This window comes from Leucoraja erinacea, chromosome 1, assembly GCF_028641065.1.
Source record: "Leucoraja erinacea ecotype New England chromosome 1, Leri_hhj_1, whole genome shotgun sequence".
NCBI lineage: Eukaryota > Metazoa > Chordata > Chondrichthyes > Rajiformes > Rajidae > Leucoraja > Leucoraja erinaceus.
This window is the reverse complement of record NC_073377.1, coordinates 28,120,353-28,146,425: the sequence shown is the minus strand read 5'-3', so window position 1 is coordinate 28,146,425 and position 26,073 is coordinate 28,120,353. Positions and strand designations below refer to the sequence as shown.

General features: G+C 41.9%; 1 protein-coding gene across 6 annotated transcripts in view; it reads left to right on the top strand.

The window, feature by feature from the left end:
• The window catches only part of LOC129695282 (ciliary neurotrophic factor receptor subunit alpha-like), a 309,100-nt gene that overhangs the window by 203,524 nt on the left and 79,503 nt on the right, over positions 1–26,073 (top strand). For all 6 annotated transcript variants that reach the window (XM_055632089.1, XM_055632108.1, XM_055632098.1 and 3 more), the window contains one exon: positions 20,376–20,493. In XM_055632089.1, coding sequence (XP_055488064.1) covers positions 20,376–20,493 — 118 coding nt within the window. The remainder of the gene's footprint in view (positions 1–20,375; positions 20,494–26,073) is intronic.

The following is a 26,073-nucleotide window of genomic DNA, read 5'->3' as shown; positions in this document are numbered from 1 at the left end:
ATGCATAAATCAAATTGCCAGATTCACGGGGCAAAATCTGTCATTGTGCCTTGTTAAAGGACTCCCATGTAATCCAGTGAAGAAAAGGAATAGATGAAGTTTCATGCCGCCTTAGTTTGATGAAGGAACTTGACCCAAAAGGTTGCCTATTCCTTTTCTCCAGAGATGCTGCTTGGCCCGTTGAGTAATTCCAGCATTTTGTTTCTGTCTTTTGTGTAAAGCAGCATCTGCAGTTCCTTCCTTCAAATGTGATCCATTGGCGGAACTCTTTCTTGCCGTCTTCTTGCCATTTAACCGAGGAGTCATCATTCTAGTGCTAAAATTTTAATGGGATGTCTGGGGCAAGATCTATGATGGAACTGGAAAGGAACGGCAAAGATTATTTTATTTAAGTTTATTTTGTTGCTCATTTTCTTCTTAGTGTTTTTAGTTATTTTAATTTTAAAACCATGTTTTAATGATTGCTAAAACAAATAACTCAAAAGGCTGGAGTAACCTGGGGATCAGGCAGCATCTCTGGAAAACATGGACGCAGGCATTTTCTCCAGATATGCCACCTGACCCACTGCGTTAGTCCAGCACTTTGTGCCTTTTTTTTTAAATATTACTGCATCTGCAGTTTTTTGTGTCACCGTTTTAAAGATTGCTATTTTAATTACATATTTAGTTCAATTTCAGCGTCCTAATACATTAGAAAACTGTTAATATCAAAGGCAGCTTTCAGAGCTAAAAGTTCCCATCTCAGCTTTATGATCTGATAGTAATGTATTTGGAGGAAATTCTCAGAACTCAACTACCTGCTGGCGAGATCAGGCCACAGGACTTGAGGGTTCAGAGATCGTGAGATAAGTCCTTTCTATCCAGCCCACATATGCTTGGGCATGTGCCAACCGCGGGAAATGATCTCCAAGCCTAGTATTCAATGCTCACTTGGGTAACACTACTAAACATCAAAGAAGAATCAGATGAAAGATACCTACAATGCCATTAGACAATTGGCTTCATCTCAAATTTAAACAACCAACACCCACTCATATCATTCAATCACTAAACTCAAGAGAAAAGGCTTGATTTTATTTTTCCAGGTTTTCTTTATTTTAATCTGATGTAACATTTTTAATGAAAGCCAGCTGAGCACATCTGTAAATTTCTCCATAGTTAAAAGTAGGTAACCAGAGAGACAGAAATTAAAAATAAAAGGCGCCCTAGGATTTTCTGGAGAGTTTCAACGTAATTAAATTGTTTCAAAGAATTTGCATGTAACTGATTTACCTGGTTATTCTCTGAAAAATCACTCCACACAAATTACCTTAATCATTTATGCATCTCCCAGGATAGGTCTGTTGAAAACATTTGACCTCATTTATCTAACTCCACCAGTGTATTTCAGTTTCCTGGATATATGGAAATCTATGCCGAAGCATGTAATCACAGCACAGCCTGATGACATAAGGCCATTAGGAATAGGAGTCGATTTAGGCCATTTGGCTCATCAAGTCTACTCCGCCATTCAATCACAGAAACATAGAAAAAAAAGGTGCAGGAGTTTGCCATTCGGCCCTTCGAGCCAGCACCGCCTTTCAATATGATCGTGACTGCTCATCTAAAATCAGTACCCCGTTCCTGCTTTTTCCCCATATCCCTTGATTCCTTTAGACCTAAGAGCTAAATCTTTCCCTCTATTGGCTAATCTATCTCTCCCTCCTAACCCTGTTCTCCTGCATACGTTGTGTCTCCCTATATTGTGGCACAATTACAATTTCTAGAGGTTGCTAATGATTTTTCTTGCATAATTGAATATACATTTCTTATAGAGAACTGCAGTGTGTTTAACCAAGATGTAGTCAATCAACATGTAGTGCAGGGAATCATACAACACTGAAGCAGGCCTTCGCCCGACTCATCCATGCCAACTAAGATGCCCCATCTATGCTTGTCCCATTTGCTTGTGCTCAGCCCATATCCCGCTAAACCTTTCTATCTAAATACCATCCAACTGTTTTTTAAATGTTGCTATTGTACCTACTACAACTACCTCCTCTGGCATCTTGTTCCATATACCCAACACCTTCTAAGTGAAAATGTTGCCCCTTAGATTCCTATTACATTTTTCCCCTCTAATAAACCTATGTCCTCTGTCCCCTGGTTTTTGATTCCTCTGCTCTTGGTCACCCTTCAGTTTCCTGTACTCCAAAGAATAAAGTCCTAATCTATCCAACCATTCCCCAGGCAACAATCTCAAAAATCTTTTCTGCATTCTTTCCAGCTTAATGACATCCTTCATATTAACTGGGAGACCAAAACTGAACACAAAACCCCAAATGCGACCTCACTAATGTCTTCTGTATCTATAGCATAACGTCAGCTTTATACTGAATACCCTGACTGATGAAGGCCATTGTATCAAAAGCCTTCATTGCCACCCTAACTACCTGCTCTGCCATTTCAGGGAGCTGGGTACCTGTACTCCTTGATCCCTCTGTTCCGCGACACTCCCCATGACCCAACCATTCACTATGAAGATTCTGTCCTGGTATGACGTCCCAAAATGCAACACCTCCCACTGTTGCGGATAACATTATAGTATGTGGTATCATAGATATTGATGATGGTTATCAAAAATTACAGCAAGTTCTTGATCAATTGAACAAGTGGGCTGAGGAATGCTAGATGAAGTTGAATCCAGATAAGTGCGAGTTGTTGCATTTGTGGAAATCAAACCAGGACAGGACAAGATTAATCAGGCTGGGTCTTTATTCCTTGGAACTCAGGAGGCTAAGGGATGATCTTATAGAAATGCATGAAATCTTGAGGGGAAGAGAAAAAGTGAACTGCATAGTGTATTTTTTTTTCCGGGGGTGAACAACTACAACTAGAATCAACAACTAGATGGCATAGGTTTAAGGTAAGAGGAGAAAGATTTAAAAGGTACCTGAGGAGCAGTTTTTTTTCACACAGAGTGGTGAGTATATTGAGTGAGCTGCCAGAGGAAGCAATGGAGGCAGGTGCAGTGACAATATTTAAATGACATTTGGACAGGTCACCAATAGGAAAAGCTTAGACGGTTATGTGCCAAACGCAGATCAATGGGACTAGCTTAGAAGGGTAATCTAGATAATAATAATATTAATAATAATATCTTTCATTGTCATTGCACATATGCGCAACAAGATTTGGTATGCAGCTTCCATCCGATGTCATAACTTAAATAACTAATAACATTTAGATTTAGATACCCCGAGAACATGGTTTGTAAAAAGAACATTACAACAGTAAAATAGTCAAAACAGTTCAAACAGACTAAAGTGCAGATGTGTCTTTGCGACGTGATCATCCGAGGGAGACAGTCCATGGGGGTGGGGGCACTCAGCAGGGCCGGTTCAGAGCTGCTATAGCTCTGGGAATGGAGGTGCGGGCGTAGAAGGCCTTGTAACGTCTGCCGGAGGGAAGTAGTTCGAACAGTCCATTACAAGGGTGTGAGGATCAGGATGGGCAAGTTGGGCTGAAGGGCCTGTTCCCATGCTGTATGCCTCTATGACTCTATAATCTTGAACATAGGTTACATATTTGTTTATTTCTTTATCAATTTTATTCAGAATGATTTTAGTTAGATAAAATCTCCACAGCAAACCCCTGAGCTACTTGTACTGAGCAGTTCATTTTTTGTCCTTTGAAGTGCTGGAGTAACTCAGCAGGCACTTTGTGTCCTTTGGTGTAAACCAGCATCTGCAGTTCCTAGTTTCTATAGACAACAAGTGTGATTGCCTACTCCCATCTCACTTGCCTACCCGTATTCAGAATTTTGAAGATAAGTTTAGTTTAGTTTAGAGATGGAAACAGGCCCTTCGGTCGACTGAGTCTGCGCCGACCAACGAGCCCTGCATACCAGCATTATCCTACACACTAGGGACAATTTACAATTTTAGCCAAAACCAACTAACCTACAATCCTGTATGTCTTTGAAGTTTGGGAGGAATCCGGATCTCACAGAGAAAACCCATGGGGAGAACGTACAAACTCTGTACAGTCAGGATGTCACCCGACAGAGTCTCTGGTGCTGTGAGGCATCAATCCCACCGCTGTGCCACTGTGCCACCCAAACTTGCGAGCCTGAAATGGCTGAGTAAAGGATACCACTGGTAAAGCTTAGTCAAAGATAACACTGGTTCAAAAAATGAGCACAACTTGCTCAGCCACGGTCACAGCTGCAGGGACGCGAGCAGCTGTGGGTGGAAGGGTAAAACAAAGGGACCAGGGTAGATTAAATAATAATTAAATAAAAATGCTTAAATAAGTATGGACTTCTTCCTTGATTTCTGGAAATAATTAATCCCAAATGCTATTTGAAAGAGATGGAGGTGATAATGGTGTCACATACTCTCAGGGCTGCCAACAGATTACATAGACACCAGTAACTCACATCAACGGACAATACTGACAATGTTCTTCTTCAGACTCTGCAGCCTGCTAAAAATATGGTGTGCAACATCAGGTGGATTAAGAAGGATCTCTTTATGCCTGAAGCTGTGTTTTTGGCAACTGTCCATCCCCAGTATTAAACCCTGTAAGATTTTAAGCATGAATAAAGAATTGATGTTAACAAAAAAGCTGACCTGCTTATAATCTCTTGTCTGATTCTAAAATTTCCCAGATGTTGGGGCTCTGGCCCTTGTCCACTGAACTTGGTGAAACTCACAGAAACAATTGGTACTGATGTGAGACACTGTGTGTGTGTGTGTGTGTGTGTGTGTGTGTGTGTGTGTGTGTGTGTGTGTGTGTGTGTGTGTGTGTGTGTGTGTGTGTGTGTGTGTGTGTGTGTGTGTGTGTGTGTGTGTGTGTGTGTGTGTGTGTGTGTGTGTGTGTGTGTGTGTGTGTGTGCACATGCCCGCCCCATGCATGCGTACGTTTTTGTGTGCTTATGATCTGGAGTTTTTTGTTCCACACACAAATATAAATCGAGCTTTCGCTAAATGCAGAACAAGTCTGTGCATAGTTAGTTTTGGTTATATTTGTTCAATACGTCACAATCCATCATTGCTTCGATCACCATCGACCGTCAAGTATTGATGCATTAAAGTTGGTAACTATGCCAAATATCAGGCACTGATGCAGGTTGAAGGAGTTCAGAATCTAATCTTGCAATACTATTTTAAGTGCTCCACATGAGTTGTGTAGCTGACAAAAGCATGGTAGCCAGCTGTTCAAGTTTGAGTAGGCTGCTTAAAATTATTAAAGCATAAGCTGTTTTAATAATTAAACATAACAAATTTGGTTGTCCACCTTAATTAAAGATATAAAACTGGTGATTATTTATTAAGCTTCCGAATAAATTTTCAATGGCAGCATAAAATCCAAACCTCACCTTGCTTTGAATTTTGGCAACAGGTGGCATTTTGTACTAATGACATTCATAAGACAAACAACCGGGGCTGATCACCCTGCGGTCGGCCTGCCTCGACTGAGGGGGTCTTGTGATAAAAGGCCGAAACACCCAGTGATGTTGAGGTACACAACTGAAGATGTGTCTGATTGGTAGCAAAATCACCTAGTGGTCACCCCCATGATGATGGTGAAGAACCTTAGGGATTGTAACATCCAGTCCTACTATTCAATACTTCAGCACTATCTTTCAATTCCAAATTATTGCAACGATTGATGGTTTTAGCACCAGATCTGAATGGGAGATATGAAAAGCATCAAAGACCAATTAGTACATGTTAGTAAGTCGGCAATTAAGAGCTTGATTCCGTTTGAGTCATTAAGATCCACTATTTTGTTAAGTGACTGTTAATAACAATCTAAACAGAAATCTTGTAGAAATATATTTTTTTCGTTTTACTCATGAAGAATCTGTCTTTTGGACTATGTTTTAGTGCGAAATCTCAAGGTAAAGTGTATTGATTAATTGCTTTTAAGGCTTTCAAACATGGAAGAATTAGAACCTAATTTTATTAGTTGAACCTTGAAATTATAATTATCATGCATAATTTATCATTTGATACTTGGTATTTAACTAATGAGGCTGTCTGTGCAGTCATTGTAACTTAAATTTTATTTGAGAATTACAGACTATTAAGGTAATGGTACACGGCATCATGAGGAAAGGGCATCTGAATTAAGCAGTAAAACTAATAGGGCTGGTCTTTTTATGGCAGCTATTTCTTCCTGATAGTATAGACTAATAATTTGAAATATGACTAGTGATGCTCATCTAGTCATTCTGTGATAGAGTCATGCTGCATGGAATTGGTCCCTTGGGCAAATCCGTCCTTGCTGATCAAGGTGTCCATCTCATTCAGTCCTATTTGCATGTGTTTGGCTGAGATCCTTCCAAACCTTTCCTATCCTTGCATCTGTCTAAATTACTTTTTAAATATTGTTATTGTGTCTACCTTACCCATTTCCTCTGGAAGTTTGTTCTATGTACCGTTCATCTCTTTGTGAAAAAGTTGCCACTCAGGTTCCTATCAAATCTTTCCTCCATCACCTTAAATCTATGCCATCTACAGTAGTTTTTTTATTCTCCTTGGGAAAAGACTCACCCTGTTTATGTTCCTCATGATTTTACACAGCTCTGTAAGATTTTTTCTTCAGTCTCCTACACCCCAAGAAATCAAGTCCTAGCTTGTCCAACCTCTCCCTATACCTTGAGGCCCTTGACATAGAAACATAGAAACATAGAAAATAGGTGCAGGAGTAGGACATTCGGCCCTGCGAGCCTGCACCGCAATTCAATATGATCATGGCTGATCATCCAACTCAGTATCCTGTACCTGCCTTCTCTCCATACCCCCTGATCCCTTTAGCCACAAGGGCCACATCTAACTCCCTCTTAAATATAGCCAATGAACTGGCCTCAACTACCTTATGTGGCAGAGAATTCCACAGATACAATACAATACAATACCGTTTATTTGTCATTTGAACCTCACATGAAGTTCAAACAAAATTTGGTTTCTGCAGTCATACAACAAGAAAGGAACCAAGACACACACCAACACAAATTTACACAAACATCCAACACAGTGAATCTCCTCCTCACTGTGATGGAAGGCAAAGTCTTGTCTCTCCCCTGCTCTCCATTCCTCTCCCGAAGTCAGTCAAAGCCCCGGCGAGTGCTAGCAAGTCCCACGGCCACTTAAAGCCGCGCCGGGCGATGTAAGGCCCTGATCCGGGTCCCGATGTCGGAGCCCCCGGCTGGCGCTAGCAAGTCCGCGGCCATTTAAAGCTGCGCCGAGCGATGAAAGGCCCCACTCCAGGTCACTCTCAACCCCGCAATTCGAGCGGGAGAAGTCGCCGTTGCCGGTGACCCGCGAGCTCCCGGTCTCACCATCCACCGGAGTCGGGTCGCAGCCGCGCGCCACCGCATCTCTCCACGCTCCGAAGCCGGTCAGTTCCACGATGGTAGGTCCGCAGCTCCGCAGGCTCCGTGACTTGTGCTGTCATTCCGGTTGGAGGCCGCTCCACGGTGCTAGGCCCCAACGGCAATGGAGACCCGACAGGGAAAAGGTCGGGTCCCCGTACAGGGAAGAGATCTAAATGTTTTTCCCCCACCCCCCCCCCCCCCCCCCCCCCCCCCCCCCCACACACATACACAGTCAAAAACGCACCACAAACTATACACTCAACAGGACAATAAAATTAAAAAAAGACAGACGGACTGCAGAGGCCGCTGCGCCATCGATAGCGCCGCCAACCCAAGTGTTCACTACTCTCTGTGTAAAAAATAATTTTCTCATCTCGATCCTAAAAGACTTCCCCCTTATCCTTAAACTGGGACCCCTTGGTCTGGACTTCCCCAACATCAAGAACAATCTTCCTACATCTAGCCTGTCCAACCCATTTACTACCAACTACTACCAACATCCTTCTGACTCTTTTCTGCACTCTTTCCCGCTTAATAGCATCTTTCCTGCGGTAGGGTGATGAAAACTAAAAATACACCAAGTACATAATAATGCTGTATGACTTGGTGATGTTCAAAATGTGATCTGTTTCACATTATGCAGAGTAGTAACATCAAATTAAATTTAACCATCACCTGTCCAATTTCAGACAGATGCAGAAGAGTTGCCAGTGTACATTTAGCCAATTCACATAATCGTACAGTCAATTGACCTCAGTCAATTTAAAGCTGAGAGTGGGTTTTTATTTTGGTGGATAACTGCAAAGAAATAAAGCACCCATATAGACCCCTACAAAGAAATGAAATGTCCTGAAATAGTTGCTTGACAATATTAATTAGCATTAGCATGGGGTTTGGATCATTTCAGAAGAAAAGGTTTTCACAGTGTAAACTGCCTTTGACAAGGCCCACATGGTAGGCTTGTCTGGAAGATTAGATTGCATGGGATGGAAGGTGAGCTAGCCATTTGGATTTAAAATTGGATTGGAGGGAGAAGAAATGTCTCCTTATCTCCATGTTCAAAACTGGCTACCGAGAGCCATAGTTATACAACGTGGATACAGGCCCTTCAGCACAACTTGCCCACATGACCAACATGTCCCATCTACATTAGTCTAACCTGCCTGCGTTTGTCCCACATCCCTTGAAACCTGTGCTATCCATATACCTGTCCCATTGTTTCTTAAATGTTGTGATAGCCCCTGCCTCAACTATGTCCACTGGCAGGTCATTGCGTAAACCCACCACCCCTTGTGTGGAAAAAGTTACCCCTCAGATTCCTATTAAATCTTTTCCCCTTCACCTTGAACCTACGTCCACTGGTTCTCGATTCCCCTTCTCTGGGCAAATAACTGCATAACCTGATCTATTCCTCTCATGATTTTATATACCTACAGCGCTCCAAGGAATCAAGTCCCAGCCCGTTCAACCTCCCCATAGCTCAAGTCCTGGCAATTTTTAAAGTGGATATAGATAGATTCTTGATTAGTATGGGTGTCAGGGGTTATTGGGAGAAGCAGGAGAATGGGGTTAGGAGAGAAAGATAGATTAACCTTGATTGAATGGTGGAGTAGAATTGATGCCAAATGGCCTAATTCTGCTACAATCACTTATGATCCTATGATCTTTCCTATAACATGCTGACCAGAACTGAACACAAAACTCTAAATGCGGCCTCACCAACCAATGGCAGTTGCATTTTAATGTGGATAAATGTGAGGTTATCTATTATGGTAGCAAAAACAGGAAGGCAGATTATTATCTAAATGGTGTCGTTGGGAAAAGGGGATCTGGTCATCAGTCAATGAAAGTAAGCATGCAGGTACAGCAGGCACTGAAGAAAGCGAATGGCATGTTGGTCTTCATAACAAGAGGAGTTGAGTATAGGAGCAAAGAGGTCCTTCTGCAGTTGTACAGAGCCCTAGTGAGACCACACCTGGAGTATTGTGTGCAGATTTGGTCTCCAAATTTGTGGAAGGACATTCTTGCTATTGAGAGAGTGCAGCGTAGGTTCACAAGGTTAATTCCCGGGATGGCGGGACTGTCATATGTTGAAAGAATGGAGCGGCTGGGCTTGTATACACTGGAATTTAGAAGTATGAGAGGGGATCTTATTGAAACAAATAAGATTATTAAGGGTTTGGACACGCTAGAGGCAGGAAACATGTTTCCAATGTTGGGGAAGTCCAGAACCAGGGGCCACTGTTTAAGAATAAGGGGTAAGTCATTTAGAACAGAGATGAGGAAACGCTTTTCTCACACAGAGAGTTGTGAGTCTGTGGAATTCTCAGCCTCAGAAGGCAGTGGAGACTGGTTCTCTGGACACTTTCAAGAGAGAGTTAGATAGGGCTCTTAAAGATAGTGGAATAGTTGAATTTAATATTTATTACATGTCATTTGAACCTCAGTGAGGCTCAAACGAAACTTAGTTTCCACAGCCATACAACCAGAGACAATTCTTACAAGACATACAAACAATTCAATTTACACAAACATCCATCACAGTGAATCTCCTCCTCACTGTGATGGAAGGCAAAGTCTTTTCTCTCCAGGAAAAGGCAAGAACGGGGTACTGATTGTGGATGATCAGCCATGATCACATTGAATGGCGGTGCTGGCTCAAAGGGCCAAATGGACTCCTCCTGCACCTATTGTCTATTGCCTTATATAACTGCAACATGACTGAAAACAACCCAGTCATTCTCACAACATGGTACAACATAGTTTTTAATAGTTTTATTAAAAACTATGTCCCTACTCAATGTCCATACTCAAGACATGAAGGCCGATGTATCAAAATCCTTTTGGACCACCCTATCTACCTGTGATGCCACCTTCAAGGAAGGTACATGTAAGGTAACTGTAAAACATTCTGAGGAGACAAGACAGCATTTGCTGGAATCTTGAGCAAAATAGAGACTGCTGGAGCAACCAACAGGATAGGCAAATTCTGTGGAGGGAAATGGACAGACAAAAGTTTTGGGTCAGACAAAATTTCCCTGCATTTCCATTCTGTATCCCTTGCACAAATGGTCAGTATTCCTGAACTCTTGTTGCACTGCATGGCAACCTTTTTTGTTTGCTGCACCAGGACTCCCAGATCTCTCTGCGCTATAATGTTATGTAGACTATGCCAAAATCGTAATTTGCTTTTTCATTCTCCCTTTAGAAGAGGATAACCTCATATTTTCCAGCATTTTACTCCATCTGGCAACTTCTTGCTCACTCACATAACCTAAGGATACAGAAGAGAAACAGTTTGTGGAAAATTGCCAGCCTATGTGATCAAAGACAAGCAGAAAATAAGAATGATGAAGTTTTAAAAAAAATCTGATAGATTCTCCTTCACAAAACAGATTTGTAGAATATGTTATTGAAGAAGAATATCAAAGCAGAAAACATGAATGGGTTCAAGAGACAAATAAATATGATTCTGAAGAAAGGAATGCTATCATATGTAGGCTTGGCTGTAGAGCTGATATCAAAAGAAGTAGAATATTAACAAATCATCTTTTCCCATTTAAAGTTTTCAAATTGAACATGGAACATAGGACAGTACAGCACAAGAACATTCCCCTTTAGCCCACAATGTCTGTGCTGCACATCATGCTAAGACCATCACTTATCTATCTGCACATAACCCATATCCCTCTATTTCATGCATATACATATGTCCATCCAAAAGTATTTTAAATGCTACCAAAGTATCTTCTTCAACCACCACACTGTCAATGCAATCCAGGCACTCAGCACCCTCTGTGTAAAAGACCTTGCCCTCGTTCAATAGATCTTTCTATCCGAGAAAAAAAAAACTGACCGTCCACCGTGCCTATTCCTCTCTATTCCTGACTCTTGTACTCCATGCCCTGCCTCTTCAGATCCTTTACCTTGTCGTGGTAAAGAGGCTTGCGTGTCCCCATGATTCCGAGAGCGATGCCGTCGGAAGCACCAGCTTCTGGTAGGGCCACCCATGGTGGTAAGGTCGAGGATGATGAGTCCAGACTAAGAACGATCCAACCTACAAGACCTCAACGGCGGACCAGGCGGACAAAGTTATCTTGAACTCAACGGCTGTGAAGGCGGATGAAGGCTGCAACAGATCTATCAGCTCCAATCGGCTTGGTTCCCTTGCCAATGGAATTAGTTGATTGATTTGTGAAGGACCATGTGCTTGTTGGAGGGCAACATCAAGTACACGTTAAACAAACACGTACAGGCGTCTTCGTTCTGTGAGCAGCCACGACTCGATGCCCTGGCCGAAGAGAGCAAACAGACCATATACCTCCTCCTTTACCACTCTATCGACTTGAGTTGCTACTTTCAGGGAGTATGAACTTGGACCCTTAGATCCCTCTGTACATCATGATGATGTGGATTAAGAAGAGAAAATCATAGGAAGGTTAATTCTGATAGTATTTTTACTTATGCATTATTATGTAAAATGATTGAAAGCTATTTATTCACCATAGAGCATGATGGAATATTGAGATAAGGATTGGGGAGAATGCCATCTCTGGCAAAAGCAAATGTTTTTCACACTAAATCAGTTTAACTGGTCACTTCAGTTTTTTTTTGTCAAATTAGTTTTTGAAAACAAACTCGGATAGATAACACATTAGCCAATGTCAACATCAATAAATAGATGAGTGGCCCCAGTCAGCTTGTCTGTTATGTAAACCTATTACCTTAACAAGTATAGACCAGACTTGGCAGAATGAATTAAATTGAAATCATGATGGCATCAGTGGTTCTTTCCAAATGTGCAAAGAATGATTCAGTGCCCTGAAGCATAACGCTCTAAAGATTAAATCAGGGAAAATCCCTGTGATCCATTGTGATTGAAGAAGGATCTTGGACATTACAGCGTAATTTGAAACAAAAGAGATACAACGCTTTCTTGAAATTAAAATCTCTAAAAATAGGGTGACAGTTAGATTTGATAATATCAAACTATTCAAATGCCTAAACATGGATCCGTTCACTTGATTCATCCGGATAATGATTTTGTAGTAAGTCAAATCCTGTACAGAATATGGACACTACTATAAAATTCCATGGAAGAAAATCAAAGCAGAAAATATATGTGGATTCAATAGCCAATTAAACGTGTTTCTGAAAAGAAAAGGCCTGCAAGCTTTGGTGTGGTCAGATGTGTGAAGACAGAGAAATGGATGTTTTAGATATCAGATTCAGATTCAGATTCAGATTCAATTTTAATTGTCATTGTCAGTGTACAGTACAGAGACAACGAAATGCATTTAGCATCTCCCTTGAAGAGCGACATAGCAAACGATTTGAATAAAAAAATAATAAGTGTCCGGGGGGGTGGTGATTGGCAGTCCTTAAGTATATCAAAACTTTAGGGCAACACTGTGGTGCAGCAGTAGAACGTCTGCCTCTCAGTGCCATTGTGCAGAAGTAAAGATCAGTCAAGACCGTATTAAATGGCAGATCAGACAGGAAAGACTCAACGGCCTACTCTAGCTTCTAAACACGCAACAAAAGATGATGAGACAAATGCAGATTTAGAGGCATGAAGCATAGATAAAACCAACAACGTTGAAGCTGTTGGTGAAACGCTGAACACCTACACTCAATCTGCCTTGGACTACACGATCTTCTGTTTTTTTCACTTCCCATTCCCATACTGATCTTTCTGTTCTGGGCTTCCTCCAATGTCAGTGTGAGGCCACACGTAAATTGGAGGCAGCACCTCATATTTCGCTTGGGCAGCTTGTAACCCATCGATTTGATTACAAATTTCCCCAATTTCAAGTAACCCTTGCATTCCCTCTCTCTCCGCCCCTCTTCCACCCTTGTCGCCCTGCTAGTTTCATTGTTTGAATCCATATATCACTTTATTATCACCTCTTTTTCACACAGAGTTGTGAGTCAGTGGAATTCTCTGCCTCAGAGGGCGATGGAGGGTGGTTCTCTGGATACTTTCAAGAGAGAGCTGGTTAAGACTCTTAAAGATAGGGGATATGGGGAGAAGGCAGGAACGGGGTACTGATTGGGGATGATCAGCCATGATCACATTGAATAGTGGTAGCACGAAGGGCCAAATGGCCTACTCCTGCACCTATTGTCTATTGTCTCTTCCACAATGGACCACTGTGGGCTCCACCTTTCCTTGGTTATTGGTACCGGCTCTGATTTGTACTTAACATTTTCATACCTCTAGTTTTCCTCTTCTCTGACTCTCATTGTCTGAAGAAAGGTCTTGGCCTGAAACATCGCCTGTTCTTTTTCTCCAGAGATGCTGCCTGACTCACTGAGTTACTCCAGCAATTTTGTGCCTATCTTTGAAGTTTAATACATATCATCCAGAAGAATCAAAATTGACCACGTGGGAAATATGGGGACGTATGCATTAAAAGGGATAAATAAACATTGAACTCTCCATCATACAACAAAACAGTTGTAAAGATCTATTTTATATCAATAATTTAACAGGATTATATTGCCTACTGCTGTGCTAGAAATTATCAGGAGGGTGGTGTCTAATACTTTACTAGAACTATTAAGTTCTTTATTATAGAAGAGAAGGCCAGAGAACTGTTGTAATTTTTTTTTTTTTAACTAGTGTTTATATCTATTGTACTCTACCAGCACGATGAGTTATTTTCCCAGGTAGACAAAAAATGCTAAATTAACTCACTGGGTGCAGGCAGCATCTCTGGAGAGAAGGAATGGGTGACGTTTTGAGTCGAGACTCTTCTTCAGACTGAGTTACAGGTAGTTAGTTTTGTTTATTGTCACATGTACCGAGGTACAGTGAAAGGCTTTTATTGCGTGCTATCCAATCAACAGAAAGATAATACATGATTACAATCAAGCCATTTGTAGTGTATAAATACATGATAAGTGAATAACGTTTAGTGCAAGGTAAAGCCAGCAAAGTCCATTCAAGGATAGTCTGAGGGTCACCAAAGAGGTAGATAGCAGTTCAGCACTGCTCTCTGGTTGTGGTAGGATGATACAGTTGCATGATAACAGCTGGGAAGAAACTGTGCCTGAATCTCCCAAGTGATTATAGTCTGGACCGTGTTGCTAGATCTACTGTGGGGAGAGATTCGATCGTAGCATTTAAAAGGGAGCTGGATAGCTTGCAAAACTGTGAGGATTGTGAGTGTGGCAGAATGGCTCTGGCTGGATGTTTTTGCACAATTATTAAAGCTCAATCAGCCTCTTCATATCCATCAGCTAAAATAAAACAATTCCATCTTCACATCTAGGTCCACAAATCATATATCCAAATGTAATTTTCTCATGTTAAATTCAAAACATCTACTGTGCAGGAAAGTGGCATGAATGTAATGAACATTGAGGATGTGTGTATGTGGGAGCGGGGATTGGGGGTAACAGTGTGGGGGGGAAGGGTGTTGGGGTGGGGGGTGTGTGGGAGGGGGGGAGGGGTGTGGGAGCAGAGGGGGGAGAGCTCAGAGAAAAGATGGGGAAGGGCCATGAGGGAAAGTGCAGTATTACGGGGGGGGGGGGGGGGGGGGGGGGGGGGCAGGAGCCAGCGAGGGGGACCAGAGCAGAAGGGGTTGGCGGTGCGATGGGGACTTACAGCTGCCGCTGATCGCTTCGCTGGCCGATGGTTGCTTCGCTGGTCGCTTCGCTGGTCGTCCGCTTTCTGTTTGGCGACTTTGGTGCCAATCTCCTACTCTGGACTGGGCCGCCGTTTCTGGTCCCTCCTTCCAAAAATTGTGTCCTATTGGAGACCTCCGCCAGCCATCCAGAGCCTCCCGCAACTGCAGTAAAGACGCAATGGCACAGGAAGGAGCGGATCGTCCCGTGAGTGGCAGTAGAAGGGACCAATCTAAGCGGTAGTGAATGGCAGGAGAGGCAATCGATCTGCGCACTCGCGTTTTTAAAGATTTTTAAACCTCGATAACTCTTACCAGCTTCCACTGATCGGAACAAAACTTAGTGCAATTGCAGCACAGGAGAGCGGTGAGTGAGCTGGCGAAAAATCGTAGCGCTATTGCGTACCGTTTTTGCACAAATAGAATGGCTGCCAAACCGGAACCTAACAAGATCAGAGTTTTAGTTGGATAGATAGATAGATAGATAGATAGATAGATAGATAGATAGATAGATAGATAGATAGATAGATAGATAGATAGATAACTGTAATTTCTTTACTGATTCATGAGAGACAGATAAACTCGAAAAAAACTAACATTTCAGAGTATAATCCAACACTCTCTGTGGACCACCCAAGCACAAGTGGCTGTAACTGTTGTAAATAAAGATTTTTTCATTGGTGCAAGAATCTTTGTATTGTCTTTTTGGGATTTCTAGTATTTAAGGAGATCTTTTTGCTACAAAAAACATACGTTTTTCAAGCAATTTTACTTAAATTATTCAGTTCATGAACTATCAGAACTGAACTTCCAACTTGAAACCTTAACTAACATTTATATTTTTTCTAGTAATATAACTTGATAAGAATGTATCTCCCCCCACCCCCATCTTGCTGCACTAATAAATGACAGCTAATTGAATGTTAACTGAGTTTGTGGGTATTGTGAATTTAGAAGGTACCTAAAGATAGGAATTAAAATGATATGGATAGCAGTGTGAATAATTACAATTATTGTAGTGCAAAACATTGCTAAGTAAATTCATGGTAAAATGCACAATTGAGGGATACGGATTGCTGAGTTCGTAAATCCAGCAGGGAAATGAATAGTTTCTGAGTTCGTTTTTAATTACACAGTCGGGTTCCTTAATTTATGCACTTATGCATTCATTGTCATTGGTGGTATTCAGCAGTTCTGTTGGAGTATTAACCTCCTGTGGACTAAGTGAAATGCTTTGTACCCAATGGAATGTCGGGTCATGCACTATGATGTTCTTGGATGTGGACTCGTAAACCCTGGAAAAATAATTTTCAACATTTATGTTTACTCCTTTTTAGGATCTAAATGCGTTTCTATGAAATGCAAAGCAAAAGTAGTTGCTGTCATTGCAAAATGAAGACCAGCAGAAAGTTATACTTCAATTTGTTTAATCAGTAGTTATAAGCTCCTTGGTATTAGTATAGACGGTAGAGAAGGTTATGTTATTCTTTTCATGGAGTTAAATATTCTAGTTCCCAACACAGCATTTTTACAAGCAACTAGATAGAATGTTGGCAGAAAATTGATTGCTGATTGCAATCAATTCCTTCCTCCCTTCACTTCCTCTATCTATCGCAAAGTTAGTGATGTTCTTTAAAGGTTCTCTGTGCATGTACCACTTTAATAGAAAGGACCCAGCCACACAACGTTACCTCCATCAGAAGCCAATACACATCTGACTTCTATGTACTTCACTTGCCTATGTAATCAAAGCTCAACAAAACTTGCAGCAGAATATTGATCAGTTGGGCAGGTTGGCTGAGGAATGGCTAATGTAGTTTAATATAGATAAGTGTCAGGTGTTGCATTTTAGGAAGACAAACCAGGACCTCCACAGTGAATGCCAGGGGAGAGTTGTAGAGCAGAGAGATCTAGGAATATGTCCCTGAAAATGGGGTCACAGGTAGATACAAATTTGTTGCCAACATGCTGTATTTCAGTCTTCCTCTGGACCATCAATATTGTGGAACTTCTTAGGTTGTCAACTATTTTAAGCTTCATATTTACTTGTGACAGGTAAAATGGATGAAGGGGTGCCAGCGGATGTAGTGTATCTAGACTTTTAGAAAGCCTTTGATAAGATCCAGCACGGGAGACTGGTGACTACAATTAGAGCACATGGTATTGAGGGTAGGGTGTTGACATGGATAGAAAATTGGTTGGCAGACAGGAAGCAAAGAGTAGGAGTGAACAATTCCTTTACAGAATGGCAGGCAGTGGTGAGTGGAGTGCCGCAAGGCTCGGTGTTGGGGCCGCAACTGTTTATCATATGTATTAATGATTTGGAAGAGGAAATTAGGAGCAACACTAGCAAGTTTGCAGATGACACAAAGCTGGGTGGCAGTGTGAACTGTGAAGAGGATGTTAGGAGGTTGCAGGATGACCTGGACAGGTTGAGTGAGTGTGCAGATGCGTGGCAGATGCAGTATAATATAGATAAATATGAGGTTATCCACTTTGGCGGCAAAAATAAGGGGGCAGATTATTATCTCAATGGGGTTAGGTTAGGTAAGGGGGAGGTGCAGCAAATTCTGGGCATCCTTGTACACCAGTCACTGAAAGTTGCCGTGCAGGTGCAGTAGGCAGTGAAGAAAGCTAATGAATGGTGGCCTTCATAACAAGAGGATTTCAGTATAGGTTCTTCTGCAGTTGTACAGGGCTCTGGTGAGACCACTTCTGGAGTATTGTGTGCAGTTTTGGTCTCCTAATTTGAGGAAGGACATCCTTGTGATTGAGGCAGTGCAGCGTAGGTTCATGCGATTGATCCCTGGGATGGCGGGACTGTCATATGAGGAAAGATTGAAAAGACTAGGCTTGTATTCACTGGAGTTTAGAAGGATAAGGGGGGATCTTATAGAAACATATAAAATTATAAAATGACTGGACAAGCTAGATGCAGGAAAAATGTTCCCAATGTTGTGCGAGTCCAGAACCAGGGGCCACAGTCTTAGAATAAAGGGGAAGCCATATAAGACTGAGATGAGAAAAAACTTTTTCACCCAGAGAGTTGTGAATTTGTGGAATTCCCTGCTACAGAGGGCAGCGGAGGCCAAGTCACTGGATGGATTTAAGAGATAGTTAGATAGAGCTCTAGGGGCTATTGGAATCAAGGGATATGGGGTGAAGGCAGGTACGGTTATTGATAGGGGACGATCAGCCATGATCACGAATGGCGGTGCTGGCTCGAAGGGCCGAATGGCCTCCTCCTGCACCTATTTTCTATGTTTCTATGTTTCTAAAATCTGTTGCGTTATTTTAACGTGGTTACTGAGATACCAGAGCTAACAAAAAAAAAAATAATTTTATGTTTCAGCTAAGCAATCTTAAAATCTATTGTCCAAAGTTAAAATGAAAATAATTTAAATGTATATTTTTAGAAGTTTATCTTTTTGATAAAATGTTTTAATAGATATCAGGCCATGTGCTTCCCACTTTAGCAGGGATCTTCCTTGAATTGTTTTGTTTATTAAAATAAATAGTTATAGAGTCATGGAGTCATTCAGCATGAAAATAGGTCCTTTGAGCATGTCAACAAAGACGGCACCCAAGATCTAGATCAAATCTGGGTAGGTGGAATTATGAGACAGCAGAAGCACTTATGTTACTTGACACTTAAATATTCACCAGGACTTGGAAATCAATGGAACTGAATTTCAGAATGTGTGTCTAACACACTGCTCCTACTGCCGTGAGAGAGGGGGAGCAATGGAGGTCCTGGCTTGGGGAGAACAAAGGTGGTCCTGGTGCGGGATACTTCGTAACTTTGTCGGCACCCTTTATGTGGTGACTATTGCATACCGAGCAAAGAAGTTCACTGTGACTTTGTCACATGTGACAATAAAATATTCATGCATTCATTCATTCATGCATTCGTTTATTGCATTTAAATGCTGTGGACAGGGGGTGATTTTCCAGACAATGATATAACAGTATTGCCCATCGTTACCTGTAAACTGTCAGCAATGTAACTTTCCACCAAAATCACAGAACATCTATTCTGTATGTCAGGAAAGGAAAACGAATAGATCATCTCCTCAGATGCCCTGCAGCAACAGTCCATCCCACAACAGTTGGCAATAACTACAAGATACAGCAAACTGCGCAGAACAAATAGAAAGATTGGACTCGAGACACCGCAAATAAGTAGAAATGTCAGTCTAGATATTTGTATTCGTGTCTCTGGAATGAGACTTTACTGCACAACTTTCTGGCTCAAAAGTAAGATTGCTACCCAATGAGCCGTGGCTTCAGCGAAGTGATTGGAGTAAATTTTAAATATTTCTTTCAAACGTGAAGAACATTCTGGTATACAATTAAAAGCAGTTTTCTTTTCTTTTGGCTTATCGTTGAAATGCATTTTGACTTTATTGAAATCATTGACAGTTTAGCACAGAAGGAGGCGATTTGGCCCATCATCTCTGAGTGGGCTCTTTAATTTAGTTTATTGTCACATGTACCGAGGTACAGTGAAAAACATTTATGTTGCATGTTAACCAGTCAGCGGAAATGCTACATGATTACAATCGAGCCGTTCACAGAGTACCGATACATGATAAAGGGAATAACGTTTAGTAGTGGTGTGAAAGAGTAGAGCCATTGTAACGAGTGATTGCAGATCTACATCTGGGACCAGCATGCAGAGAGTCACCTGGCTTGGGTGCCATCTTGGAAAAGTGGACATACTTGATTTTGCATTCCCTCTTTCTGATGTTAACCCTTTCATTTCTTCATCCTCAAGTACCTGCCCCATTCCATCTTAAAATTAACTGGTTTCAATGTTCATGATTTATTCCGGCAGTTTTGAGGCTATGGTATTAAGCAAATCCATGACAAAATTGTGTTTCTCAACTGAATGTTCCTTTTGCTATACGAAAAGTTGACGGCACAATGGCGCAGCGTAGATTTGGTGCCTTACAGTGCTAGAGTCCTAGGTTCGATCCTGACCATGGGTGCTGTCTGTACGGAGTTTGTACATTCTCCCCATGACCGCATGTTTTTTCTTTGGTTGCTCCGATTTCCTCCCACACTCCTAAGACGTACAGGTTTGTAGGTTAATTAGCTTTGGTAAAAAAATTCATTGTCCCTAGTGTACATATTTGTATAACCTACTAGTGTATGGGGATCACTGGTCAGCTAGGACTCGAAGGCCTGTTTCCGTGCTGTATCTCTAAACTAAACTAATATAAACTATATATTCCTACCAAAATGGGAGAGCCAATTTATTTTGCATGTCAAAATCATAATTTGACAAGAATGACGCTAAATGTTGCAATGTTTTGAGCTCTTTAATGTGACCAATAATGACAGTCATTTGAATTTACTCTTTTTCTTCAAACTAGACTCTCCGGGACAACCCAATGTGGTCTGCAGATCAAATGCCTACCCTGACATGTTCTACTGTACATGGCAGTTGGCAAGCCCAACTTACATCCCGACCGAATTTGACATCTCCGTAAGGTTTGTCTGGCATAACTGCTTCTGTTGTATTGTAATTGATGTATTAATTCATTCAGAAACATCCTTTATGCTTGAGAATGAATTTATTCACTCCATCCAAAGACAGGTTATGCAAATATGTAGGTTGGACATGATTGAATGCGTTTTTTTTAACCTGAGGTACAGCCCAAGGGACAATTAAACACTTTGTGGCACGCAAAGCTGCCGGGGAAGGTTGTGTAGAGGTGGATTGATGAATAAGGTGAGAGTAAGAGAATATTTATGTCAACTTTTTGGAACATTAGGGTACAAGGAACGGCAGATGCTGGCTTACAAAAGAAGACTTAAAGTGCTAGAGTAAAGCCCCTGTCCCACTTACGTGTCCTTGGCATGCTAATTACACGACCTCCTGGTCGCATTGAGCTGTGACAGTCCCACGAAGGTCACGCATGACTTCTGTCGACCGCACAGCCGTCTGGAGCGCGTGACGTCATTTGACAATGGACACAAAATGCAGGAGTAACTCAGCGGGACCGGCAGCATCTCCGGAGGGAAGCAATGGGTGACGTTTTGTGTCGAGACTCTTCTTCAGTCAGAAGAAGGGTCTTGACACGAAACTTCACCCGTTGCTTCTCTCCAGAGATGCTGCCGGTCCCGCTGAGTTACTTTTGCATTTTGTGTCTATCTTCAATTTTCTTAGCCCCACTCTGGGAGTAGAAGTGGGGGCGGATCTGGACTGCAACGGCCGTGAGCCCCAGGCCGAGTTCGGCGATCGTTTGCCTGCTTCTGCTGCTGCTGGAGGTGAGACGTTGCGTCACACCAGGGTCTTGGGCCTGTTCCACTTTTGCCGTCAGTTACGCGACAGGCCGTTGGCGCGCGAAGATTTTGTTCGCTACAAAAGTTTCGGAGCCCTGCGCGATGTCGCGCACAACTACATACCCCTCCGCGCTTCTCAGTGGGACTGACTCCGCGTGGCCATACGATGCCCGTGCGTCTCAACGCGACCACGAAGTTACGTAATTTGCATGCCAAGGACACGTAAGTGGGACAGGCCCTTAACTCAACAGGTCTGGAGACCATGGATAGATGACTTTTCAGGTCGAGACCCTTCTTCAGACTTTTGGAATCTTAAGTGGGCAGAGCAGAGGGGAAATTGCAAGCTGGCTTTGAATAAACTTAATGACTTTGTATTTAATATGTTGTTTTACAATGTTTCATTTACTATGTATATCTTATGGATTTATTCTATTTAAACAGAAATGTGGTACAATAGTACAAAGCTCTTGAATATGGGCAATCTGTTCACATTTCAAGAGTTAAATGTTATTTATACATTGATTGTTATTTAAATGCCTACTTTGGACTCAATGGGCTGTTCCGGCAAAAGTGTAGCTAACATTGCACTAGTTTTGAGATGTGATTTTCTGCTCAAACTCATTTACATATTGGCAAATGTAAAATCTTGCCATGAACCAGTATTATCTGGCCACATTTTATAATTCAACAATTTATTTAATTAACAATGTATTTTCAAAAAATTGTTTGGCTTTGAAGAATAAGTAATTTCATGAATAGGTTTGGTAACTAACACAATTTAGTAATTACTTCCTGAAATGTGTTTAATGGCAAATTAATAAGAAATATATTAAAAGTGTAAACCCCATCACGTGAGTAACTTAGTGTGAGATTATTGCAAAAGATTTAAGACTGGGAATCAGCAGGGAAGTGAACCAGATGAAGGATCAGCTGTGATTTTCCTAGATGCCTGAATATGTCTAAAACACACGGCTTTTTATACATATGGTAGAAACAAAACGTAACTGGCAAGTATTCAAGGATAAAGGGGGGAAATGTATTCTTAGAGGATATGGGTGAGATACTAAATAAGCACATTGTAATAATATTCTTAATTGGGAAAGCTCATGAGACCTGCGTGGGGTATACCAATATGCTAAGGCAATTTGAGATCAAGATTGAGATAGTTGAATTTCATGAAGAATCTTATGGTGGATAATGGGATCTATCCTAGGTTATAGAGAGATGCAAGAAAGGAGATGGTGTGTGCCTCGATAAAATTATTTGCATCATCTCTAGCCACAGATGAGGCTCCAGAGTATTGGAGTCCTCTCACTGACTTGAGTAATTTTGGCTCAGAAAAAATACGCTGGAAAAACTCATCCACTGTTTGTTGATAGGAAATTACAAAAACCTACATGTCAGCAGATCATAAATAATGGGGAAACAAGGAACTGTAGATGCTGGTTTACAAAAGAAGCCAGAATGGGCTGGAGTAACCCAGCAGGTCAGGCAGCAAGTCCATCGAACATGGATGCATGATGTTTTGAATCGGGACCCTTCTTTAGACTGAAATAACTATGCTTGTCACTGAAATGAAATTCTCTATGACCTGGAACTGTGCAGTACTGCTTTTTTCAGTGTTATGCAATTGGAAGTTGATTTAAATCGTGCTGGAGACCATTTCCAGGAGACATCATGTCAACAGAGAAGTTCAACGTGTGCTTTTTTGCCCTGGTCACCCTTCAAGTACAATGTCGGATGCACGTGATAACTTTGTTCTCCATGCAGCGTATCGTGGGGAACCAAGGCGGGAGCTGAGTGGGAATGGCAATGCCAACTTTGAACAATCTGAGAACCATTTGAACATAGTCCTGCAGTGTTGACCTGGGAAGTTTCCAAAGAAAGTTAAAAACGTCCCTTTTTTTGTATCCACTCGCCTCACCTTGTTCGCTCCCCTGCTGATTCCCAGTCTTAAATCTTTTGCAGTAATCTCACACTAAGGTACTCATATGATGGGGTTTACACTTTTAATATATTTCTTATTAATTTGCTATTAAACACATTTCCAGAAGAAATGTCTAAATTGTACTAGTTACCAGCACCCAGAACAATCTCGTCAATGCCGCCAACCCTTGATACTCTGAAATCCTTTCTTCTCCGGACTGAGGATAACATACTTGCTCTCTAATTCTGTGGGTTCTGAGTTGATTGATGAGACCAATGCAGGGAAACACAGGATTTTCAACATATGCAGATGGATGGGCAGATGTATAATATGTAAAATGGTGTCAATAGACACAAAATGCAAGAGTAACTTAGAGGGACAGGCAGCATTTCTAGTGAGAAGGAATGGGTGACATTTCGGGTCGAGACCCTTCAGACTGAAGAAGGGTCTTGACCTGAAACGTCACCCATCCCTTCAATGAAGAGATGCTGCCTGTTCCGCTGAGTTACTCCAGCATTTTGTGTCTATCTTTGGTGTAAACCAGCATCTACAGTTCCTTCCTGCACATATAAAATGGTGTGCTCATTTCACTGGTTACTTTGAGCTTTTATGTGGTGCTGGTACATAGACTTGATGTTCCCAGTGCCATATTCAATGCCCCCTTCTCTTTGAACAATTTACCTACAAGCCACTGGTGAGCCAGATTTACTTACAAGTCACTGGTGTGTTGCACCTTGTGAATAAGGCTATAGAGTCATACAGCATGGAAACAGGCCCTTTGGGCCAACTTGCCAACACCGACCAATATGTCCCATCTACACTAGTCCCACCTGCCTGCGTTTGACCCATATCCCTCTAAACCTATCCTATCCATGTATTTGTCCAAATGTTTCTTAAACATTGCAATAGTACCTGTCTCAACAACCCCTCCTACACCAGTTCGTTCCATACACCCACCACCTTTATGTAGAAAAAGTTACCCGTCAGGTTCCTATTACGTCTTTCACTCGATCATGGAAAGAGTAAGGAGCACAAAGACAGCATGAATACCAGCATGAGCCCATACCTGATGCACTGCATGTGGGGGCGGGGGTTCTGTGGCTCCCAGCCTGTGAATTCCCACTTGTTTAATCCCTCCCTCCCCCAACCCCAAGCCTCTTCCCTCCTGGCCTTGGGTTAAACTTTAGCCCCCTCACTTGAGTTGAGGCTGGGACTACCCCATCGTTTAAGAAACAGGTAGACAGGTACATGGATAGGACAGTTTTGTGGGATATGGACCAAGCGCAGGCAAATGGGACTAGTGTTGGGACATTGTCCAAAAAGGGCCTGTTTCCACACTGTTAACTCATTGAACAATCGGCAACATCGGACGCCCATTCAGACGTTGCCACCTCTCCTCCCTCCCCCCCCATGGTCCATTTCAAGGAACATCACTGCTCTAATCCAAACAATATAAAAACATTGAGGCCCTGCTGCTTTCCACACACTATAAATATTAAAATGAAGTCAAGTCAAGAGAGTTTACACGTGCCCCATCAAATGAAGCCAAATTTACCTGTTATATTTTGACAAAGCACCACACAGTCCTCGACATTTTTTACCCACCATAAACAGTATGTTGTTAAAAAATCTGCTGTAAGTGTGCGGTACCTAAGGGGTTGATCCCATTCCTTTGCCACAGTAATAATTCACTTTCCTGCCTCTTCACTGCGTCATCATATTTCTCAAAAAGAGTGAGGAGCACATAAGACAGCATGAATACCGAGCCCATACCTGATGCACTGCATGTGGGGGCGGGGGTTCTGTGGCTCCCAGCCTGTGAATTCCCACTTGTTTAATCCCTCCCTCCCCCAACCCCAAGCCTCTTCCCTCCTGGCCTTGGGTTAAACTTTAGCCCCCGCACTTGAGTTGAGGCTGGGACTACCCCATCGTTTAAGAAACAGTTAGGTACATGGATAGGACAGTTTTGGAGGGATATGGACCAAGCGCAGGCAAATGGGACTAGTGTAGCTGGGACATTGTTGGCCGGTGTGGGCAAATTGGGCCAAAGGGCCTGTTTCCACACTGTATCTAGACTGAACGACTCATTTAGTTATAGTGAACAATCGGTAACAACGGACGCCATTCAGGCGTCGCCACCCCTCCTCCTTCTCCCCCCCATGGTCCATTTTAAGGAACATCACTGCTCCTTGCTAACCCAAACAATATAAAAATCATTGAGGCCCTGCTGCTTTCCACACACTTTAAATATTAAAATGAAGTCAAGTCAAGAGAGTTTACTGTCATGTGCCCCAGATAGGACAATGAAATCAAATGAAGCCAAATTTACCTGTTATATTTTGACAAAGCTATCAATAAAACCTTTTAAAAATTAACTACACAGTCCTCAAAGACATTTTTTACCCACCATAAACAGTATGCTGTTAAAAAAACTGCTGTTAGATTTATTTTGTCAATCTACACGTGCAGAAGTGTGCGGTACCTAAGGGGTTGATGTTTTTTTCCACTTCCTTTGCCACAGTAATAATCACTTTCCTGCCTCTTTGGCTTTGCGTCATTAATATTTCTCAAATGTAACTGCTTAATGATGCTGGCAGTTCCTATGTTAATGGGAGGTAATGCAGCCCAATATCCCCATATGTAGCACAACTGTTGGCTGATGGAACAGAGTGCGCTGTCTGCTGGATGATCATTAGCCTGTGGGTTTCTGAGTTTGAATTATGCATACAAAATGTTAATTTCCATTTGAAGCCAATCTGGTGCCAAGAATCTAAATGCATTTCAATGCAAATCACTGCACCAAGGTCATTCTTCAGTAATGCTGACACCCATATTAGATTTGGAAGAGACTACAGGAA